Source organism: Silurus meridionalis, chromosome 13 (genome assembly GCF_014805685.1).
Source record: "Silurus meridionalis isolate SWU-2019-XX chromosome 13, ASM1480568v1, whole genome shotgun sequence".
Classification (NCBI taxonomy): Eukaryota; Metazoa; Chordata; class Actinopteri; order Siluriformes; family Siluridae; genus Silurus; species Silurus meridionalis.
Window position 1 is genome coordinate 25,206,939 of NC_060896.1, and position 22,891 is coordinate 25,229,829.

At 36.2% G+C, this 22,891-nt stretch overlaps 1 protein-coding gene and 1 long non-coding RNA gene across 2 annotated transcripts; one reads left to right on the forward strand and one right to left on the reverse strand.

Moving 5' to 3' along the window:
* Positions 1–966: 966 nt before the first annotated feature.
* On the reverse strand, positions 967–9,548 carry LOC124396211. Its single transcript, XR_006927738.1, has 3 exons — positions 9,525–9,548; positions 7,158–7,305; positions 967–1,449 (listed from the first exon to the last, which is right to left on the reverse strand). It is a non-coding gene; the product is annotated as an uncharacterized LOC124396211 (long non-coding RNA).
* Positions 9,536–18,856, forward strand: chrnb4 (cholinergic receptor, nicotinic, beta 4 (neuronal)). The gene is made up of 6 exons (XM_046865292.1): positions 9,536–9,755; positions 13,441–13,586; positions 14,521–14,565; positions 14,817–14,926; positions 15,505–16,558; positions 18,127–18,856. Exons 1-6 carry the CDS (start codon positions 9,707–9,709, stop codon positions 18,298–18,300), a joined length of 1,578 nt encoding a protein of 525 aa, XP_046721248.1. The 5' UTR covers positions 9,536–9,706; the 3' UTR covers positions 18,301–18,856.
* The last annotated feature ends 4,035 nt before the right edge of the window (positions 18,857–22,891 follow it).

Below are 22,891 nucleotides of genomic sequence, written 5' to 3' on the forward strand. Positions count from 1 at the left end.
AGCTCAAATAAGCACTCTTTGCAAACGTGGTTAACAGAAAAGCATTTCAGTATGTACACAGTAATAAATCCTGAGGTGGATGGGCTTCAGTAGCAGAAGGGCAGCATTTTGATTAACTACTGTGAGCCAAAAAGAAGAATCTGAGACTATAAGGGGCACAGACTCACTGAAACTGTTCTTATCAAATCTATATTTGAGAGAGAGAGAGAGAGAGAGAGAGAGAGAGAGAGAGAGAGAGAGAGAGAGAGAGAGAGAACTCATCCTGTTTTTGATGCACACCTCTTTTAAAAGCCATATGCTTCATATACCTGCCTCCCAAGTAAACAACTTGGTGCTTGTAATAAATATATATGAGCTTTCTGTAGAAGAGGTTGTTATTTAATCTGAATGACCCTCTTAAAAAGAACACACTTCCATTGTGTCAGCTGGCACTAAATTATACTTACTATTGTATGGGTTCTGATTTACAAGCTCTAAAGGGGTGGAACATCATTAAAGACATTTTTTAACTTTGTTTTCAACATTAAGGGTTTTGTACATGACTCGTCTCTTTCATTTTAAACGTGTATATATATATATATATATATATATATATATATATATATATATATATATATATATATATATATATATAGTTTTTCTAACCAGAATGTGAATCTAATTGGGAGGGTAATCAATTCTTAAGTAATTAGCATCATTGGAACATTGCTAAGCACCAGGCATGAACCAGCTATTGACTGATGCTAACCCAAAATAATTGCATAGTCAGCATGTGTCGTTGTTAAGTCTTTTACACAAACACTGCAGGAGAACAGTGTCCGTGTAGGTTAGGCACAACCATCAGAAATATCAATGTTCCCCACAGAATAAAACATAAACTACATTGTAGATACTCTTAACACTGACTGCTAAACTAATTTCATGGGCTGCTAATTCAATAGTGAGAAATATAAGCAGAAACATCATGTTACAAATCATAAATTTCAATCCAATTCAATGTTATTTGTAGTATAAAGCTTAACAATGGACTTTACAGAAAATTAAAGCAACTTTACAGTAATAAATCATATACAAATATACATTTTAAATGTATAATTTATTACCCATAAGTTTATCGCTAATAAGCAAGTCAGTGGTGACAGTGGCAAAGGAAAACTCCCTGAGACTTCATGAGGGGAAACCTTGAGAGGTACCGAGTGTTCATTCATTATAGTTTTATCTTTGTTAAAGTTTTAAACTGTTCACTTTCGGATGCTTGAATGTGAAACTGTTCATGGCAGTGTTCATTGTAGCAGACTGTTTAACAGTAATTACAGTCCAAAAACATGCTCATGGTTCTTGAGTTCAACCATCCACAGTAACCTCATGGAAACATCTTCAGCAGCAGTGAGTGGCCTCCAGTTAAAGAGATCTATCCAGAAGTAGTGCATCAGGATGAATCAGGCAGGTCTGGAAAGATGAAAGTGACAGGATCACTATAATCATAAATTTACTGTTGAAAAATGACAGTGAAACATTAAAATATTTCATTTGATCCTTATATAGACATAACAATATATTTAGCCTGGGGGTAAAAATAATTTTAAAATTCATTTAAATATAACTAAAATATTTTTTATTTAATATCCAGTTCTTTATGACTTTTTAAATGTTCGTAATTTTCTATCTATCTATCCGTCTTATTTCATGCTATAAAGATATTTAACGCAAAATAACATGGCAATAATGTGCACATCTGATTGCAATTGAGTTTATTTTATTTAATATTACACTTGAAAAACTATTGAAAATGTCCTCAAAAACTGTAGCAAAAAGTCTACACACTTTTGTACTGCCAAACATGAAGACTGGTAAATTATTTATTCATTTATTTTACATCTCACATCTCCATATACAATGGGGTTATCATTTTAGGGCACGGTGCAGTTTGAGCTGCATGTATTTTGGCTGAATCTTGGAGCATAATAGAATAATGGACTGTGCTGGACTGACATAATTGGATAATGCTAATCAGTACATCAACAGCAGACACCGGGTTCTGTTCCTCTTCATCCTTCCTAACCAAGTAAACACAGGACCTAATCAAATCCTCTGCCAAAGCTGATTTACCTCACCAGCTAACGATAGCCATCAGCTGTGTCTCTGTTTACATACAGTATGTGGGTGAGAGTTTCTTTGTGTGGTTGAATATGGGTAAATGTGTACATGTATGAGTCTGACACTGGCAGTAGCTCTGCAAATCCATCAGTCATGAAGTTAATGGAGTTTATGGGGCCTGCGAGGCTCCTGACAAGCCGACAATGAGAAAAGCGGGCCCGGCTTAAATCAATTAGCTAAGAAGACAGAGGCAGCCTAAATCAAGCACAGCTAAAGAGCCAGCTCAGACGAGAGAAGATTACAGAGGATGGCTGTAGTGCTTAGTCAGGATAGAGCTGGCGTTATTGGCACAGAGCTGTGAAGATGAATCAGAAAGATAGAGGGAGAGCGAGAATAAGATAAGAAGGAAGCAGAGGGGAGAGTAACATCCAATAAACTGACCGCAATTTATGTAAAATCAGTATGGATGTGATATTTACATCAGCTGAAGTGTGATTTGCTGATGCGAAATGGTAAAGGATTAAACAGTGCAATCAAGTTTTGTGACTTTGCGGCAAAGGGCCGTCTGATGATTCAATGCAGGGAAAGTAGGATAGAAAATGTAGGGTTTATTCACTATAAAAACAGCACTTTCTGATTTGGTATTTGATATTTATTTGTCAATGCTTTTGCAATATTAGCAGAGCTCAGGATGGACTGCAAGCCAATGCAAAATGCAGCTCTCCATGAAATGGTCTGTAGGTCACTGTATGTTTATACTGAGATTAACAACATAATCATTTGCTACCTTTGCTTTATGTAGAGAGTGTAGAGGAAGATATATATGTGAGGATGAGACAGTACAGGTTTGGCCATTTGCCATCCAAATGGTGGATTGACCAATCTGGTTTAAATATAAAAAAAAGCCTGAGACAGCAGGATAGAGCTGACAGGAGTCAAAGAAGTCATGAATTGCAGTTTTTGGGTGAAACTTAGAGCATGAAAAAAGATTGATACCTATGGGACAACCCAGCATGATCTAACATAGACTGCAGGACTTTTTAACAATACAAGGAAACTTTTTTTAATTTACATTCCAAATTGCATACTCTTTAAAAAGCAATAAACTTATAATATTATAATTAGCATCTTTGCTTAAGTCGGTTCTAAGGAATTGCTATTATGTTCTTAGGAATTTGTTCTAAGGAATTGCTATTATTTATTCATTTTCAAATAGTTGGTCAGCTATTTGGAGCGTACCATGTACTTAAATAATACACTGTAAAATCTTTTTTTTTTTAAGTGTTGGCATTCAGCACTTTCACTTTCATTAAGTACCCAGATAAATTGTTTTTTTTTTAAATTCCAGGAAAAGGAATTCTGTAATTGGACAACTTCCAGATAATCAAATCTCATCAGTGTGCCAAATCTTTTCAAATACATTTGCAACTATTAGGTACAGAAAGAAACATAACAGGAAGTGCTTTAATAGGAAAATTAGTTACTTGTTACTATTATTACCTTAAAATGTATTCCCAGACATCTTTAATTTCTTTTTTTTTACCAATTAAAGATATGTCATACTTTTACATACATACACTCGTTCTCCAACCAGCCAAAAGGCCAATCTCTGGAAAAGAGAGGAAACTCTAAGGAAACCTCTTCTATTTACCATGTTTATTAATCAATTATTACTGTGCTTGGAGTATCATATAAAAATCCACCTTACAAGTCCATGTGCTACAGAAACAAGAATATATTATAATTAGCATATTATTAATAAACCTGAGATTTCCTCTTTGAATTATTGTTTAAGTGGATGAAATAGAAGAGTAATCCAAACCTTTGGACCAATCAGATTTGAGAATTCATCAGTCCAACTGTAACTGCTTTTCAAAAATAATTTATGAAAATAAAAAAAGAATGCAAGAATGTAAAAATGTATTAAAAATCTGAGAATATATAATGGCACACCAGGGAAAGAAGGGAAGTTTATAAAACAACATTAAAGGTATTATGTGACACTCAATGTTAAGTTTCAATACCAAATTTGTTCTGATATTTTCAACAACATTTCCAAAAACCAGTAACTGTTAAATAAATGTTCCTCTCCTATAGCTTTTCCTGAATTTACTACAGTAATGTACGTATGGCAATTTCTGTCTTAGAATGGGACCCCACACCCACTCCTCACCAACCAACCAGCCCCCACGCATTCCCCTGTTGAGGAAAAATCAATTGTCCATCCTACTGTTACGTTAGATAAGATGTAATTGCATTTGTTCAGTGCCTCGTAAACTTGAGTCTCAAGTGGGAATTTTAACATCGTAACTGGAAACCTACATCCTACATTACTATCCTACATTGCACATTGATGGTCAACTAAACTCTATTGGAATAGTACACAACAACTAATATAATATTATAATATTGCAATCTAATGTAAATATATTTAATTTAATGGATACAGTTTTTCAATAATAAGAAAGATCTTTAAATAGAATTAAGGATAAGGTCTTTTCATTTGCATCCAAAAATCCTAGTAAAAGCCAACTTGACACATTTATTGCTTCTACACCAAATTATCTTTTATGAATTTGAGGGACAAATAATATATTTATTGTAAGAATTGGAAATTGTAACTGCTAATTTAAATGAAAGGTTCTAATGACAGTGGTTAAGGCTTTGGACTTTGAAACAGAAGAAAGTAAGTTCAAATCCCAGCACCTCCACAGCTGGGTCCTTGAGCAAGGCCCTTAACCTTCAACTGCTCAGTTGTAAGTTGCTCTGGATAGGGGCATCTGCCAAATGTTGTAAATGTAATTCAATTGCCTACTAGGTGACTTCTTAATGCTTCACAGTACTTTATTGTATTCTTTTAAATTAGTAGTCTATGCAATAAAATTCTCCATAAAGTCTCACTGTTCAGCTCAACGATTTTCATTATGCTTTGGAGATGAGAATGGCTTATTATCCTTAACCTCATAAGGTATAATATTGATTTATATATATAAATATATAAAAAAAGCACAGAAGCTTAAAATGGGTTCTTAAAAATAAGAAAAGATATGTGTAGAATCTACCGGATGTTAGGACGTCATCGGATTTGTATAAATATTAATGTATCATGACTTTGTTGATTCATGATATAAAACGAGTTCTGATTCTCAGTATCACTCCACCTTCATTAATGATTGAATTTAGTTGGTTTTGTATTGACATTGATCCTCTTTTAAACCACTGGAGACTTTGAACAATTTAACCCTTGTAGTGATGAGTTGTTTTTACTGAAGGTGTTAACAGCTATTGAAAGCTACATAAATTCACACTAAGCTACTCAGAAGCCTATAAGACTGCATGGCTGTACTGTTTACAAGCAAATAAACTGTGGTTCAACAGGTTCTTTCTTTAAAATGTCAATCAGTAAACAGTTTTTGGTGTCTGGTGTTTGCTCCCTTGGGATTTGCCAGTGGAGCAATAATGCTAAAAAAAATAATAAGGAAACCTCACAATTGCTAGTTTTGCATAGCATGTTAGTTTTGCTAGTTTAGTTTGCAAGTTTTGCATAATGTATAATCAGACAAATAAATTATTGTTTAATAATTTGGTGAAGGTGTTTCATCACATCATCCCGCTTGTTAGGAAGTTATGGTCAGAGATCAGAGTCCATCATAATACAGTGCCCCTAGAGCAGATAGAGTTAATAGCCTTGTTTAAAGGCCCAGCAGTGGAAGCTTGTCTATGCCGGGGTTTGAACCTCTGACCTCCTGAACAGTAATTTAGGACTTAATCCTTGAGTTACCACTGCCCACCATTGTGTGTGTGTGTGGGGGGGATGCCAAACTGTAGTTTGTTACAGGGAATAGATGATTGGAAAGGTATGCTTTTCCTATCTCGGTGAGTAAGATGGTCAAGTTTGCTTTTAGGATTTCCCTCAGGAGTCTTCATGTTATTGGTGATGAAGAACATCAACCAAACATGTTCTCAATGTGTTGAACAGTCTTAGGGTTTACACCAAACATTATGAATTGTGCCACTTTTGTGGTCTCATCCTTCCCAAGAACCGTTTTCTCCATGACTGTTTTCAACTTGCATTCTGGCAGACAGCAAATAAGATTTATTTTAATAAAAAAATATTTTGGCGATTTATTTTCATAAAGCCCAGCATTATGGTGTGTCTAGGCTATGGGTGTCCTGTGTCCCACCAAATCTGTGGTTCGCTCCACTTCCTCCTGGTTGCATTTCTGATTACATTTTGTAGATACACGTCACAGATCGACGTACAGAAATGAAAGGACATTTCATGGACATACATGTTACCTTTGTCTTATTTGTACTGAGCAGTTGAGTGTTGAGAGCCCACTATTGCTTAAGAATGCAGCAGTGGCAGCTGACAATGCTGGGTTTTAAACTCATGACCTTCTAAGCAGTAATAAAATGCCTTAACAGCTTTATCTTCAGTTTTCACTGCCACTACTCTGCTTTATTACAGACAGATATTTGCTTTTTTGCATTTACATGCAAAATGAACTTTTGCCGCACATTCAGCATCTAAACATCCTTCTTTTCCTTCTCTGGTTACTCGGCAGATACTCAGAGAGTAATCAATATGTTGCTACCTCTGCTGCCTTTCTGCCATAAGAGCCAAGCACTTGAGCTAATGAACTGCCTGGCTGAAATATCTCTCCTACAACAGCATCATAGAATTAAAACTCTGCTACAATAGCAATTCTTTGATTTCTTTTTTTTTTTTTTTACATTCTGCAGTTTTATGACCACCACTAGTCAAACTTCCCCCGTACATTAATTGCATTATTTGATCATTCAATCATGTGGCAGTAACCAGCATATCAGAAACTGCTAATCTGCTTTTTTTTGGTATAGCAATCTCTAGATTTTGCACAGATTGGTGCAAAAAAGCGAAAACTTCCAGTAACTGGCAGTTCAATGAAGAGAAAAGCCTTGAATATGACAGAGGCCAGAGCAGAGTGGCGAGACTAGCTTTAGCAAACAGGGTTTTACTGTCAGTTTCAGTGATCCTCAGGGTGATATGTGTCGTATCTTATGACATGCTTTATTACCCACTATGAGGTTCAAGAGTGGTTAGTTAGATTATTGTAGCACGAATGTAACTCCAACCATTTTGGCTCCTCTCTCTTTCAACAACATCTCCATCCACAGAACAACCATAGATTTAGATATGTGAAAACCCCAGGAGGTCTGCAGCATCTGAAAATGACAAACCAAAACTCAAACCACTTTTGACATGAATAACATACAAATACTATTGCAAAACTACTACACTGTAAGAGCTAAACTGCCAAATAGTCATATAGATCAATATAGTTGTATAGTTATAATTTTTGTCACTCAAAAGCTAAAATAATTCAGATTCAGATTAAAGGCTACATAATATTGTATATAACCATGTTCTTAACCCATTACTGCATTTGTTTTAGGTTTAGGGGATTTGTCCTGTTTCTTCATTAAGCACCCACCATCATGTTCTAAATCTAAAAATAATGAAATTATAAAAGAAATAGTAAAAACAACAATGATTTTCAGAATTTACTATACACTATACATACTGTATGTGTTGTTCTTTTTGTTAACAGCTCATATATAAAAGTAGATGTATACCTTCGGCAGATCTTCACAGTGCATTGTAGTCTGAGAATACAAGACTCTCAAGTCATTAGAAATCAGTGGCTGCTTCATAATGTAAAGCCCAAAGTATAGGGCATTAAATCTTTGCCATCGACACACACTGATTTGCTCCAGGGTATGCCATTAAATTGTGTTATGTAATAAAAGCTATGGAGAGAAAGCATGGTGCACACACTGAAGAGTTAGAACCTGAAATCATAAAGGTTTCATTATTTTATTAATACACTGCAAATTTCTCATTTATCAAACTAGATATGAACGAATTCTTACCCATTCGCTGACGCATTTACAAGAATTTTTGATGGAAATTTAGTTAGTGATAATATAGTGTTTATTTATAAAATGATATACTAGTTATGTGTCATTACCTCATTTATTTCAACAAATTTAATATAAATTTTGTGAAAAAATCATTTCATTAATGTAATGACCTCTAAGAAAGTGATCCAAAACAACTACGCAGAGATGGCAAAAGTACACACATCCTTCACTCAAGTAGAAGTACAGATAATCATGCTTTTAAAAAACTCTAGTAAAATATAACGCAGGAACCTGGTGTTCACCAAACTTCTGTAAATCTAGCAAGAAATTTACAGTTGCAACACAGTTTCTCGTATCCATTACAACCTGGACTATGTGAGGGACCATATAGAAACCAGTAATTACCTGTGTCATATAGAGGACACAATGAAGCTAATTGGGAACAGGAAGGACAACAGAAGATATCAATGGAAAGAGTTAATTAGCTGTCATTATGTGAGTAGAGGTAATGGAGCGTATTAGCTGGATTGCTCTAATGTCAGAGAAAGACAGGAAGCATCATGGTTTGGGAGAAAAAAAGACAGGGGGAGGAAAGACAGACAGAGAGAGAGAGAGAGAGAGAGAGAGAAAGCATATCTGACCCAGACCCAAGGTCAGATCAGTAGCAGTCAAGCATCACTTGGCCTGACCTCTGCTCCCTAGCTGTGAGCTCTCCTTTACCTCTCACCAGAAAGTGCCAAACTGCTCTCTAGACAAACAGAAGGTCAATAATGCCAGTCAAAGTAACATTTAAAGATCTTCCCTTCTCATCACCCTGACATAACAACCAGCATAAGAACTGAGTAAAGTTAAACTCACAGAAGGATAAACAGATAGATAGATAGATAGATAGATAGATAGATAGATAGATAGATAGATAGATAGATAGATAGATAGATAGATAGATAGATAGATAGATAGATAGATAGATAGATAGATAGATAGATAGATGGGCAGACAGACAGACAGACAGACAGACAGACAGACAGACTGACTTATAGGAAAAAAAGAATCAAATGTATTTTACATGATTTTTTTTTACATAAGTTCTAAATATGATCACGTGAGGGTGAATTTCACCATGTAAAAGTGAAATAAACAAACAGTAAACATGCCTGAAAAAATGTATCACGTGTTCTGGAAAACAAGAAGCAAAAATACACTGCACCTTTTAAAAACTGAACATGTCAAAATTAAATGCACATGTACAGTACAGTACAGTACAGTACAGTACAGACAGACAGACAGACAGACAGACAGACAGACAGACAGACAGACAGATAGATAGATAGATAGATAGATAGATAGATAGATAGATAGATAGATAGATAGATAGATAGATAGATAGATAGATAGAAGTGGAGCAGGAGATAGAGAGTAGGGATGAAGAGTAGGGATGAAGTGAAGTATAGTTTTATAGTTATAGTTTTAGTTTTATAGGGAGGGGAAAACCCACACACGCTCATACACTGTGTGTTTACCTCGACAGTTGAACAGCTGGACGCTCTGCTGCCGACCCAGTGTGAGTGTGTGTGTGTGTGTAAGCGTGTGTATGCGGGGGAGGCAGTGTGTGTGTTCAGCTCCGTCCGGTGAAGATTAGGCGCGTCCCCGCTGCGTATGAGCGCGTGATGGGAGTGAATGAAAGGACAACGCGGCGTCGACCATGACACGGACCCTCAGCACCCTCCTGTACGCGTTCACCTTCATCCAGAGTGAGTACAAATCCGCTTCATTCTTCTCTCCGAGCGCGATTCAGTGTGGAGCAAAACTTTCCTGCAGTGCTGATTGAAGCTGTTTCATGTGGAGGCTCTTGAGCAGATTATTATTTTATTATACAGCAGAATACACACTGATCTGAAACTTGTGCACTTTATAACACTTCACATGAAGTGGGTTTATTTTTCCAGATAATTATTTTCTCACATATGCTGCATGTGGATTTATTTTCTACATACGATTTCTATCTATTTATCCATCCTTTTATCCATCCATCCATCCATCCATCCATCCATCCATCCATCCATTCATTCATTTTCAGTAAGTGCTTTTTCCTGGTGAGGGTCATGCTAGATCTGGGAGCTATTCCAGTCATGAGCACCTTGGAGATTCAGACCATTTAGACAATTGCAGAGCACACACACACACACACACACACACACACACACACACACACACACACACACACACTATTTTTATGTTTTAATTGCATGAAGTTCATGTTCTCCAAGGTGTTCATGGTATGGTAAGATAACGTCCAAAACAAGAAATCACAGGGAGCTTCAATAATATTTCGTCATTCCTATTCATTTTATAGTTTGTACTGTCACCCCAAACTAAAACTGGATTTGGATCTGGATAATGAAATAAAACTGGATTTGGATCTGGATATTAAAACATTTTTTTGTGGTCATTATTATTATTATTATTATTATTATTATTATTATTATTATTATTATTTATATGTCCTCAGATTCCATTTGTTTGTCAGCTTAAATGTACCTCTACAGGTGTATCTATAGGCCACAAGCAATGCGTATGTAGTACATGTTTACATTAACGCACAGTGTCTGGGGCTGAACTGAAACATTTTAATGAGAATTCTGTGTAGAGATCTGTGTGTATTCACCACACTCCACCACCCACACTTTAGCTCCTAACTCTAGATCAGATGAGGATGGAGAATGAAATATATGCAGTTTAATTTTGCAATACATCTCCCAAACATGTATTACTTTGGTGTATAGTTTGTCATATGATTGCTTAGAGACAATTAGTGTTTGTGTGTCTGCAATCTGTATAGATAGTTTTTCTCAAGATGGGATTGGCTCAGTTTTAATTATGAAGTTAAGAAGAAAGTATGAAAATATAAAATGCCAGACTCTTACAGTGTTGTTGGATTTTATGTACTGATTAATTAGATGTTAATATTGTTCTATAGCAACAGCTTCAAAAGAATTTCTCACTTCACAGCTCTATTTCAACTCACATGGAGACAGTGTCATCTCTGATAAGGACTGATGAGTTTTCTGTATGGAGATGTTTATCACTATTTTAAAGGAGTCTCCAGTACCAACAGTCAGAAGTAGAGCTGTCATGGGAGCTTTTCTAAATAAAAAAAAAGGAAGGCTTTTTTTATATAAAATGGAAAAAAAAAATGCATTTTATGTCTTACTTACTGTTAAGGGAATGTTTGCTGGGGCTTGAATCCCCAACCTTCTAATCAGTAAAACAGAGCCTTAAATATTGAGCTACTATATAATTATAACAGTGAAATAAAACACTTCAGGATATGCTGCTTGTAGAAAATAATCACCTCCAGGATAGTAAAAGCAGCACAGCATTGAATTAGGATGCACAACACTAAACAATCTATTGATTATTTTCCTATAGAAGATATTTCAATCTATTTCTAGGTGAGTTTGAGATTTTGAACATTGCACACAATGTGGTACAGTGAGACTGTTTAACAATGTACATAAAACTGACATTGATGACAGACGGTGTTGCTATTAACAAGCACAATCTACCAAGAAGAATCTTATTAGCATATTCCTGCTTTCACCCTGTGCAGCTTCCAGTAAATGAGAAGTGCCTGGTTCTCTGGTGATGTGACATCTGTTATGATGAGCTGTTCAAAGCACAAGTGTTTTATTTAGAAGCCATACATATATACATACACAGTATATATAATATATATACACAGTATATTGGTCCTATAGTTCAGAGAAGAAAACTCAATCAAATACTAATAGGTTAGAATAATACTACTTAATACTAATACCCAAGCAAATACTAATATGTTAGTGACAAAACTATAAAACACCATTTTACTGTGTAAAATGTAAAAACGAAACAGAACACAATTTTTTGCAAATCTCATACCATCACAATAGAACATAAAAAAAAAAACCCATAAAAAGTTTCAACTGAGGAAATGTCTCAAAAAAGTTGAACCAGGGCAACAAAAGTCTGGGAAAAGTAAGTGTTATTAAAATTAAACAGTTGGAAAAACATTTTGCAAATATTCAGGTCAGTAAGTTGATTGGGAATGAATAGAGTATGCACTAAAAGTGCAAATAAATCGTCCACATAATAATAGAAAAGGTGTATGTTTTAATATTTGGTGATGCTTTAGCTACAGTTATTTGTTTAAAAATGGCAATGAAGGTGTTTGTGTGTAAGAGGGTGTACCAGTCCAGTTTTCTATGAACCTAATACTTGTTACTCCTGAGGAAAGGACTTCTGAGATAAAGTTCCCTCTCAGCGTTTGTTGAGCGTATATTGCTTAGTTCATCTTGTCCCTGCTTGCTATCTGTTTAAATCAAGAGTCTGCCAGCACACCATTTTTCATTTATTAGTGTAGGATTAGTGTTCATTTGTCTGTGCTCTGCTTTTCCTTCAATCAGCAACACAAGGGCAAAACTTACAGTTCAGCTCTGGTGAACACTAATGAATGCAATGTTAAACAGCATCACAGCTTATTTGTATCAATTACTCCACATTCATGCTCCAAGGCCAGACTGATCACGCAAAGCATTAGCAATGGCTTCCAGAGGTAGAACAGTGAACAGTAAACACAAAACTGAATGAAGAAATAATATCATCTGATATTGTGTATATTTACTCAGCTTAAAGGAATGTAACATTCACTTGAGTGAATAATTGTTTCCAGACTCCAAGTGCAAGAACCAATTTTAATAGCCTAAAATATTAAGCCATTATGTAGCTTCTCTTCTGATTTCTGCATTACTGTTGGTGTTCCTTTACTGTCAAGCATTTAAATGTGGCTGATTGAGTGTAGATTCAGGAACAGATCATTATTTATAAGGCTGCAAAGTCAGCAGAGGTCTCCAAGCAGAGCAATAAAACATGTTCCATGCTACTGATGTCTAGACGTGCAGTGGAGCTATGAAAGAGATTAAACCAGTGAAATGCAACGCAAATTTATAAGCGGCAGAAAGAAAATTTAAGGCCCATGTAGCTGAATTAAATTATGGTTCTCCTAACTGACTTCATTACACTTGAGCTAGGAGACCTAAATCTGTTGAAGCATGGCAATGCTCCTGGGCACAAAGCCTTCTTCATGAAGATATGGTTTACATGGTTGGAGTGGAAGATCTTGAGTGGCCTGTTATAAGCACTGAACCCACCTTTGGTTGAATTAAACTGTATTGATAAAAAAAAAAAAAGTAAATTAAACATATTAAAATTAAAGATACAGTTAAAGGGTTTTCATTATGCATTCATACAAAACCCATATTGGTCCATCTAACTATAAATGATAAAATGCATTATTATGGTACAGACTAAGAAAAAAATAATGATATTTGTGCAATAGTACAAGAATTAGACTCATCAGAAGAAGGTCAGTTTGAGATCTCCTGCATTTCTTTGCAGGTGCTGTCTGTGCAGAAGCTGAAGAGCGGCTCATGAACTGGCTCCTGTCTAAGGATCGTTATAACAATCTCATCCGTCCTGCGCTGAACAGAACCGAAAGAGTGACCGTAAGGCTGCAGGTCTCTCTGGCGCAGCTCATCAGTGTGGTGAGGATAAAACAAGTGACATTAATATTTTTTTTTTAACTGTTTCTTGACGTAAATGAGATCAAAATATTACTAAACTCACTGCCTGTGATATAATACAGTAGCACTTAGATGGGTTTACAGTTATGATTTACAGAGCCATACCGATCGAGCAAACTCACAGTGCTACGTATATCTAGTTCTACAGATAAACTGCTGGACAGTATCTTTTGTTTGGATGTAGGTTGGTTATATGATGTGCACAACCTTTCAATATTAGTTACTTGTTATATACTGTACACTATATGGACAAATGTAATGGGACACCTGACTTTTCCAGTCAGGTGTCCCATTACATGGATTTGGATTAATTCCAAATGTGTTCAATAGGGTTGAGTTCAAAGCCCTCTAGCAGGCACCTCAAGATCTACCATTCCAACTTTATTCAATAATGTTTTCCCAAAAACTAGGAGACCCAAACCTCTAGGAATATGCTATACATGGGTTGGAATGGTAGATCTTGATCTCCATCTGCTAGAGGGCTTTGAACTCAACCTTACTGAAAACATTTGGAATGAATTAGAACATTGACTGCACTTCAGGCCTCATCACCTCTCCAACATCTGAACCTGATTTCTACTAACACCGTTGTAGAATGAGCACAAATCTCCACAAGCACACTCCAGAATCTAGTGGAACATCTTCCCAGAAGAGTGGAAGTTATTATAACAGTAAATACATGTTGAATGGGATGAAAGGCACATCTCAATCTTATATTCAGACTTTCCTGAAGAGAGTTCTCTCTATACTCTAGACTGTTGAATGCCGTCTCTTTTGTGTGTTAGAATCGGTGAAAATCGTGCACAGACTTTTCAGAAGCTGTTTACCGGTCTGCTGATTTTACTTTCATGCCTTGATTAGAGGGTTTTATGTGTTTTTCCACAAATGCACACAGAATGAGAGGGAGCAAATCATGACAACAAACGTGTGGCTCACACAGGTAAGCATGAAACGTCCGTTACGCACCAATTATTAGCTAATAATAAGCAACAAGCCTCTAGTGTCCTTGCCCTTGAACAGAAATGTATCAGTAGACATGCCTCTCCTATAGCAGAGCAGCAATCAGTCCCACTCACTATAACTTTTTAAAATAATAATGAAGTGTGTAATTAAGTACCATATATCTACCAGGAGGCAATTATTGCCAAATGACCCGGACTGATACGCTGACTGTTTTTTCTCTTCCCTCAGAACTGGAATGATTACAGACTGTCTTGGGATCCATCCCAATACGATGGAATCGACAAACTCCGAATACCCTCCAGACACATCTGGCTTCCTGACATTGTGTTATACAATAAGTAAGTTAAGCACTTTGTATGCTTGTGTTACAAATTATGCAGTTATAAACTTTATTGAAAAAAAAATTGGAACACCTGACATTTCCAGCCATTTGTGGTTCTTTCTGTTCCTTCTGTGGTTCTAAACTGTTACGACAAAGTTGAAAGCACATAATTGTATAGGGTCGGGGTTAGAAAAGAAAATCATTTCAAAAGGCAATTGTGAGCCCGATGTTGACAGATTTCTGTTGACTTCATGGAAGGTGTATGAAAATGAAAGTCCATCTCCAAACAAAAACATCACCATCATGAGGCACACGTGACAGTCATGTGAGCTGATATATTTCTGAGACCATCTGATATATCATTCAGCAAAATTAGAATTTAAAATTGTGTTTTTTAAGATGATTTTCAAAATATATACAATTACACTGGAATTACAGTTGATTCTTAGTACATAATTGATACAATTATAGTGGGAATGTAAAATAAATTTTTCCAATTACATATTTCTTTAAAACTATATAAAACTGCAACATAGTGATCAAAACAAATAAATAAATCTGATTTAATTGATTGACATTATATTCCTTTTCCAGTGCTGATGGCACCTATGAGGTCACAGTCTTCACCAATGCTATTGTACTGTTTAACGGCAGCATTGCCTGGCTTCCTCCTGCCATCTACAAGAGCGCCTGCAAGATTGAGGTCAAACACTTTCCCTTTGACCTGCAAAACTGCACACTAAAATTCCGGTCATGGACGTACGATCACACGGAAATTGATCTTGTCCTCAAGTCCGAAGTAGCCAGTATGGATGACTTCACTCCTAGTGGAGAGTGGGACATTTTAGCTCTGCCAGGAAGGAGGACGGTCAACCCTCAAGACCCGACTTACGTTGACCTGACGTATGATTTTATAATCAAGAGAAAACCTCTTTTCTACACCATCAACCTCATCATCCCATGCGTGCTGATTACCTCTCTGGCCATCCTGGTTTTCTACTTGCCATCTGATTGTGGTGAGAAGATGACCCTATGTATCTCTGTTCTCCTGGCTCTAACTGTCTTCCTCTTACTCATCTCCAAAATTGTTCCTCCTACATCCCTGGATGTCCCTCTAATTGGCAAGTACCTGATGTTCACCATGGTTCTGGTCACGTTCTCCATCATCACAAGTGTATGCGTGCTCAACGTGCATCATCGATCCCCGAGTACTCATACCATGCCCAAATGGGTGAAGCTGGTCTTCCTAGACAAACTTCCCATGCTGCTTTTTATGCGAAGACCTGAAGGGAACTCATCCCGACAGAGGCTACACCAGCGGAGGCATCTTAAAGGTAACACAGCTCTGCCTGGGCTGAGATGTGAAGCTCCCTGCAAGTCAGCAATGTCCTCTTCAGCCTCAGTTTTGCTTCCTGCATCTTCAGCATCTGCATTGTCTTCACCAGAAGACTTTTACAACAACAGGACCAGCTTTCACAGGAAATGTGATCGGCGACCTACAGATTTCCTGCCCAATGGCAATACCTTTAACCGGGGAGACACAAGGGGAAGTGGAGACCAATCAGACTTAGGGGTTGATGTTCAAGAAGCAGTGGATGGAGTTCGTTATGTAGCTGATCACATGATGGGAAATGATGACGATCAGAGTGTAAGTAATCAGTTGGGGAATATTTGTATTCTTTTCTTTTATTACAGGGATTTATATAAGGCTGGTTGGTGTACAAGTTTACAGGTTTGTCTACAAGTGCTTCCAGAGAGCCAAACTTGTGCTCTTGATCAAGACATTAAACCCCTGAGTGCAAGTATCCTTTCCGTACTTATAGATTGTATGAAGAGATTACTTTATGTTTCTAAGAGGGCCAGTAAATTTCTGAAGACCAGTAAAAATCATTAGAGGGTCACTGAAATTGTTTTCAATTCAAAGCAAAAAATATCCCAGAATTGTATTTGTATTTGTACCCAACAGTATTGGTTTGTTGTGGTTATTTAAAGTAAGTTCAGCTTCTTTTCTTTATCTAAATGACATTTTTTATTTCCTAGGCCAAATGCTAAAAGGCCTCCTTTTCACCTTGTTTTGCTCCACCATGGATGTAACAAAAACTGAAGATTAATAGCATGAAACAGTGTAAAAAGACATTCAAGATTCATTTACAAATGTACAGTTTGTTTTTGGCTTTTTTAAAGATTAATATCTCAGTCCACCTGGCTGTGTTTGGGTGTGTAGGAAGACATGAAATGAAGCTTTGCTCGTCTGTATGTTCACTAAGATTACAGTATTACCACGCTTGTGTAAGAAGAGCAGTTTAGCATTAAAACAAACTCGCTGTGTCCCGCACTAGTGTAGGAGAAGGAAAAGAAAGCATGAAAACAAATTAGTGATGTCAGACATCAAACGAGACGTCCCGTTGGTCTGTGAATGCTCATTTGTTTTTTGTTATAAAAAAATTAAGAAAGAAAAAATAAATAGTCTCTGGTCGCAAGTAGAACTGCTTTATGTACTGCGAATGTGGATCACTACAAAAAAAGTGCAAAAAATAGTTGAATATAAAGAATGATGAATTTAATGACATTCTGCTAAGTAAAAACTTGCTGAATCACCCAAAATGTGATATTGTTCCAAAACTCAAGATTTAACTATATAAAAGAGGGTGTTCCCTATTTTATTGTAAAAATATAATAAAATATTGTTTCCTTTGTCCAGGATTTTCATTTTGAAATGAAATATGAATGACTTATTTGGAAATATACACTAGTTTCATTAGATTTCTTTTTACTACAGTATATATATATATATATATATATATATATATATATATATATATATATATATATATATATTTTCTTCAAGAGCACTTTCTCTATTAATTGTTAGAGTTATGTAACGGCGAAAATGAACACAGGCACTTGGCAGCGATACAAATGGGTTCAGATTTAACAGGGAAGCTTTATAAGAGTGCTGAAGTAAGCATAAGATGTAATGGACGTGACATTAAAACTAAAGCACTGTCTCAATCCATTTTCTGTTTTCACAAATACATCAGTTTAAGAGTATAAGGCATGCACAGCTGACTCATATCACCAAGCAGGCACTAGTGCCATGGGTTAAATCACCATCCAATAGTTGGATGTTACTTTGCGGTTTTCATCTTGCTTTGTATTCCACGAGATTTCAACTTTTACTAGTAATACGATATGTCCTTCTTGGTTTCTCTGCAGGTTATTGAAGATTGGAAGTATGTGGCCATGGTGGTGGATCGGATGTTCCTATGGATCTTTGTAATTGTGTGTGTGGTTGGAACGTTGGGACTTTTTCTTCAGCCGGTCTTCCAGAACCAGACAGTTCCTGTATATCAGACAAATGCTGAAACCTCAAGAAGGGATGGGATGTAAATGAAAAAAATTGTGAAAGATACCAGGTCTAAAAAGAACAACCAACAATTGTGATAGTAGTAAGGCATTGAGAATAGACTTGTGATATAAACTTGAAGAAAGCTTTCTTTTGATCCAAAGAAGAAATCAGTCTTGAATGATGGACAGAAATAATAAAGAAATTATGGAGGGTAAATGTCTTCAGGATTACAGCACATGTCAAAGTCACATTGGCTATCTTCTTTATTTACCTGTGGATGCCTGAAAGATTTGTACAGACATCCAACTAGGACTTACAATTTCACTGTTTTGATTAGACAACATCAATGTCACTGATTAGCCAACATCACTTGCCTTTATGATGCCATTTTGCTGATATGGTCAGCCACTGGTGCTTCAAAGTTATAAGATATGTTAGATCACTGTTTGTATAAAAAATATTCAATACCAATAAACCAGTGAAATTAGTGTTTCTGATTTAGTGTTTATTAGTTATTTTCTTTCTTTCGCTGTAGAAGGACAAGACAGGATTTTTACCCCAATTTTTCGAATACCATGTGAAAGAATATGAATCTAATAAAAGGTTGTCTCTACTAAAAATTGTTTCCATTTGCAATTACCTGATTAAACTCTTCCCCTGGTTACGCATTCGTTATTCCTGAAAGTCTTGGTTATGAGGACGGTAGGATTCACTGACGGCTGATTGTGACATTAGATGGGAGAGTAAAATTGTATTCCTAGCAATAGCTTTATATTGAGAATAGTATGGATGACCTGATAAGGATAATTTTTGTCCTTTTTTTGTCAGTAAAAAAGACAAACAGATGTAACAGCAATATAAGAACATTTTAATAATATAAAAGGCAAAATCTAAATCTAAAATAAAAAGCATAATACAGGCATGCATTAGGTGATTAGGTGAACATTAAACCACGTAAATAAGAGAAAACAAAAACGTGAACCAGAAAGGGAGCTTAAATACAAAACAGTCAAAACACATTGCAAAATGCTTGGTGTATGGCAGAGAACAAAGTCAACTGAAGATAATACAATGCAAACACAGGGATATTTAACACAAACTAATCAGAAATTAACTAAACCATTAAGGAAGGTGGTAGCACAGGGTTTAAGGTACTGGGTTACTGAGTGAAAGGTTGAGAGTTCAATCTCCAGTATCACCAAACTGCCACTCTTGGGCCCTTGAGCGAGGCCCTTAAAAACCGGTGCTCCGTGGGTGTTGCATCATGGCTGCCACTGTGCTCTGACTCCATCTTCCTAACATCACTACGATGTGCAAAGAAAGATTTTCACTGTCCTGTAATGCAGTGGTTTGTGGGTACATTGGTAGCGGGCCGCACAGAAAGAATACATAACTTACATTATTTCCATTTTATTTATTATCTGATTCTTAACAATGTTTTATTTTGGAAAATAACCAGATTCTCTCCGCCACATCTGTCTATGACTCACTCTTGATGCAGGTCATGATGCCTCGATCACATGTCTTACCTCCATCCGCTACCTTCTTAAAGGGGCTGCTCCAGCCGCTAACACATAATACATTACCGCTAAATTCAAACCCCCAATCGAGCAAAATGAACAAAAAACAACACAGTGGATTCACGTTCATGACTATATTTAGAAAATACCAATTTTTATGGCGGACGTATCATTTTATTTTGTTGTATTTATCCGCCACACCTTAAAGGCCGGTCCGTGAAAATATTGTCTGACATTAAACCGGTTCGTGGCGCAATAAAGGTTGGGGACCACTGCTCTAATGTACATGTGACACGCTTTTTTCTTTCTTCTTAGCTCGAAACATGTGTAGACAATCAGGACATGTGAGGAAATTAAAAAATAACAAGACGAAATGGAGACAAACAAAACAAAACTAACCAAAGCATGGAAACATAAAAAAGGAAAATGTGGAAGAGTGCTATCCATGCAGGACAACATGCTTAGATAATATCCTGATTTCTTTTTTTTTTTGGGTGTGTATGTGTTCAAATCTGTGACTCCTGACGGGGTTTAAATGTCAAAACATGATCACCAGAAAAATTCCTACAAACCAAAAACAGTGTTTTTCTGTGTTCTGATTTTACAATCTGTGCTCAATTTACCTTCCTTTATTTTCTCAATTTGAGACGTTTCAGAAAAACAAAACAGTAATGCTAGCATAAAGAATTCATTACACATTCCCATGACTCAATCAGTGCTAATGATTCGTGACAGGATCAGTTGGCGAAGCTCCGTTTTCATTCAATACTAATAGATGTGTTACTCTGTCTAAGCACCTGATAACAGTAGTCACTGAGTGACAGCAGGATAAATTACTTTACACTCCGAGCTCAAAAGAAATGGTCACTAAGTACTTACTACTTCACATTAATCTGTGTAATTTTTAAATGATCATCAGTGACTGGCTAGTGCAAATGGTTTCATGTATATAGATCAAAAACAATACATTTTAATGTGATGTGAACACCAATAATGAAAACATACACTAGTATCTTTTTATACCTTAAAAGATACTTTTAGACCAGAATTACTGTCTCACAACTTCAGGGTCTAGGGTCCAATCCTGAATACTTCATTTTTACTCCTGTACAAAACTGGTGATTTGAAATTGACCATAGGTTTAAACGATGGACTCTGATGGCCAGGATAAGCTCCAGACCCACCCTGACCCTTATGAGGATAAAGCCTTTAAAGATACAAAAATTAAAATTCACTTGAAATGCTGTCCTTTTTTTGTCCTCATAAATCTCCCCAGTCTGCCTTTAATAACGTTATGCATGTTTAATACAAACCCACGTCAGCCTATTTACCATTGTGTACTTAGCTAATGAGTTTGGCACCCCTTCTTTCATTATTTATTATGCTTATTATGGTTTAATTGAAAAAGAGATTAGCATGCACTTATAGTTTGGTGAACAAAAGATCTCGAAAATATATGTTTTGGATTATTAAGGCCACCCCCTAAAAAAAGTGGATCAAAGCAATCAAAAGAACTTAAACACGTGTACTGTATGCTTTTAAGCTGCATGCCCTCTGCTGGACACAAGTATAAAACATGGAAAACTATGCTGTACTAGTTTTCCAGAATGAGATTCTCCTACAATATTGTGCTGACACAGTATATAATATACGCTTCAGCTTCCTATCTTTGTTTCTCACTATACATTCTTTTACATCATAAAATTAAGGTTGCTGCATCTTTTAAATGACTATAAATGTGTTTTCGCAAGAAGAACAGACCATTAAATGCTTTGGAAGGCTTCTAAAAAGAATCCTCTTATTTACACATAGTAAGCTACAGGACAGGACTTCAATATCACAAGCTGTCACATCCTTCATTCTATATGTAGCAAGGCTCAATTTGTTCTTATTTATTAGACCTCATATAAGTTGAGCTAGGGTCGTTGACTTTCACAGAAATGAACATTCAGCATAAGTGTACCTGGCTAGATAAAAAGTCCAAGCTCATGAAAAGAGGAGGCAATAACACCTCATTTTTTAGCTGATTGGAGGAAATCTTTCTCTCTCTCTCTCTCTCTCTCTCTCTCTCTCTCTCTCTCGCCACTGTATCAAGTCTGACCATTCGAGATTTCACTGATTACTCTTGTTTCCAATGACCAATCACTAAGCGCCATTGTTTCCAAGACCAAAGACTTCCTCTTTCTACAAGAAATAAACTCTATTTTTATATATACTACTTGAAGCCTTATGTTAAATTTGACATTCTATAACTTATTAAGCCATGGGCTGAGGTTTCATTTCATTTCATTGTCATGAAGATGGTAGGGTATTGGTTAAGGCTCAGGGTTTTGGATCCAAAGGTCATCAGTTCAAATCCCAGCCACACAAAGGTACCACGCCTGGGCCCCTGAGCAAGGCCCTTAGCATCATCAATTTCTGTGGATGAGACTGTCGGTTAAATGCCATAACCAAAAATTGCCATGACTTTTGGTATCTTGTGGCCAGAACATAATAATTCATGGCCATGACTTTGTGGTCACTCATACAGTGACTTTTGGTATTATTGTTATACAGTGTTGTCCAGCCTTCCAACATTGGAGCAATAAAATTTACCCAATCTCAGTCTCAGACTTATGTAGACAATAAATACTGTTTAGGTAATAAATACTATTTATTTATCCAATAAGCCTTTTTTCCCCAGCATTTTTAGTGAACAATTGAACACAGAAAGCCGATTCAGGGACAGTTGTTGAATCCCAACAATGTTTAAAACATGCAGTAATATAACACAAATAAAGATTTTACAGTCTTGATGTTAATTTCTGCTTGTAATTTTGTCCTATTGCAATATAAAGGTAATGTTTCTATCTAACAGTTGATATTCGCTAAATAGTTTCTTACCCCAACAGCGGTTTAATAGGAGCTGCATATTGTTTTTGTTGTCTTTATGTTATTTTATTGTTTATTCCCATACTGGAGACTGTACACAGGTCATATACGCTTTGGTATCCATGGATGATCAAGTGGACATAATATAGATTTATACCGAAGATTAAGAGCTTTATTTCTGAAGTCTGAATTATAAGAGACACTAAAATGAAAAGATTTGGTTAAAAAGCAAGTTTGCTAT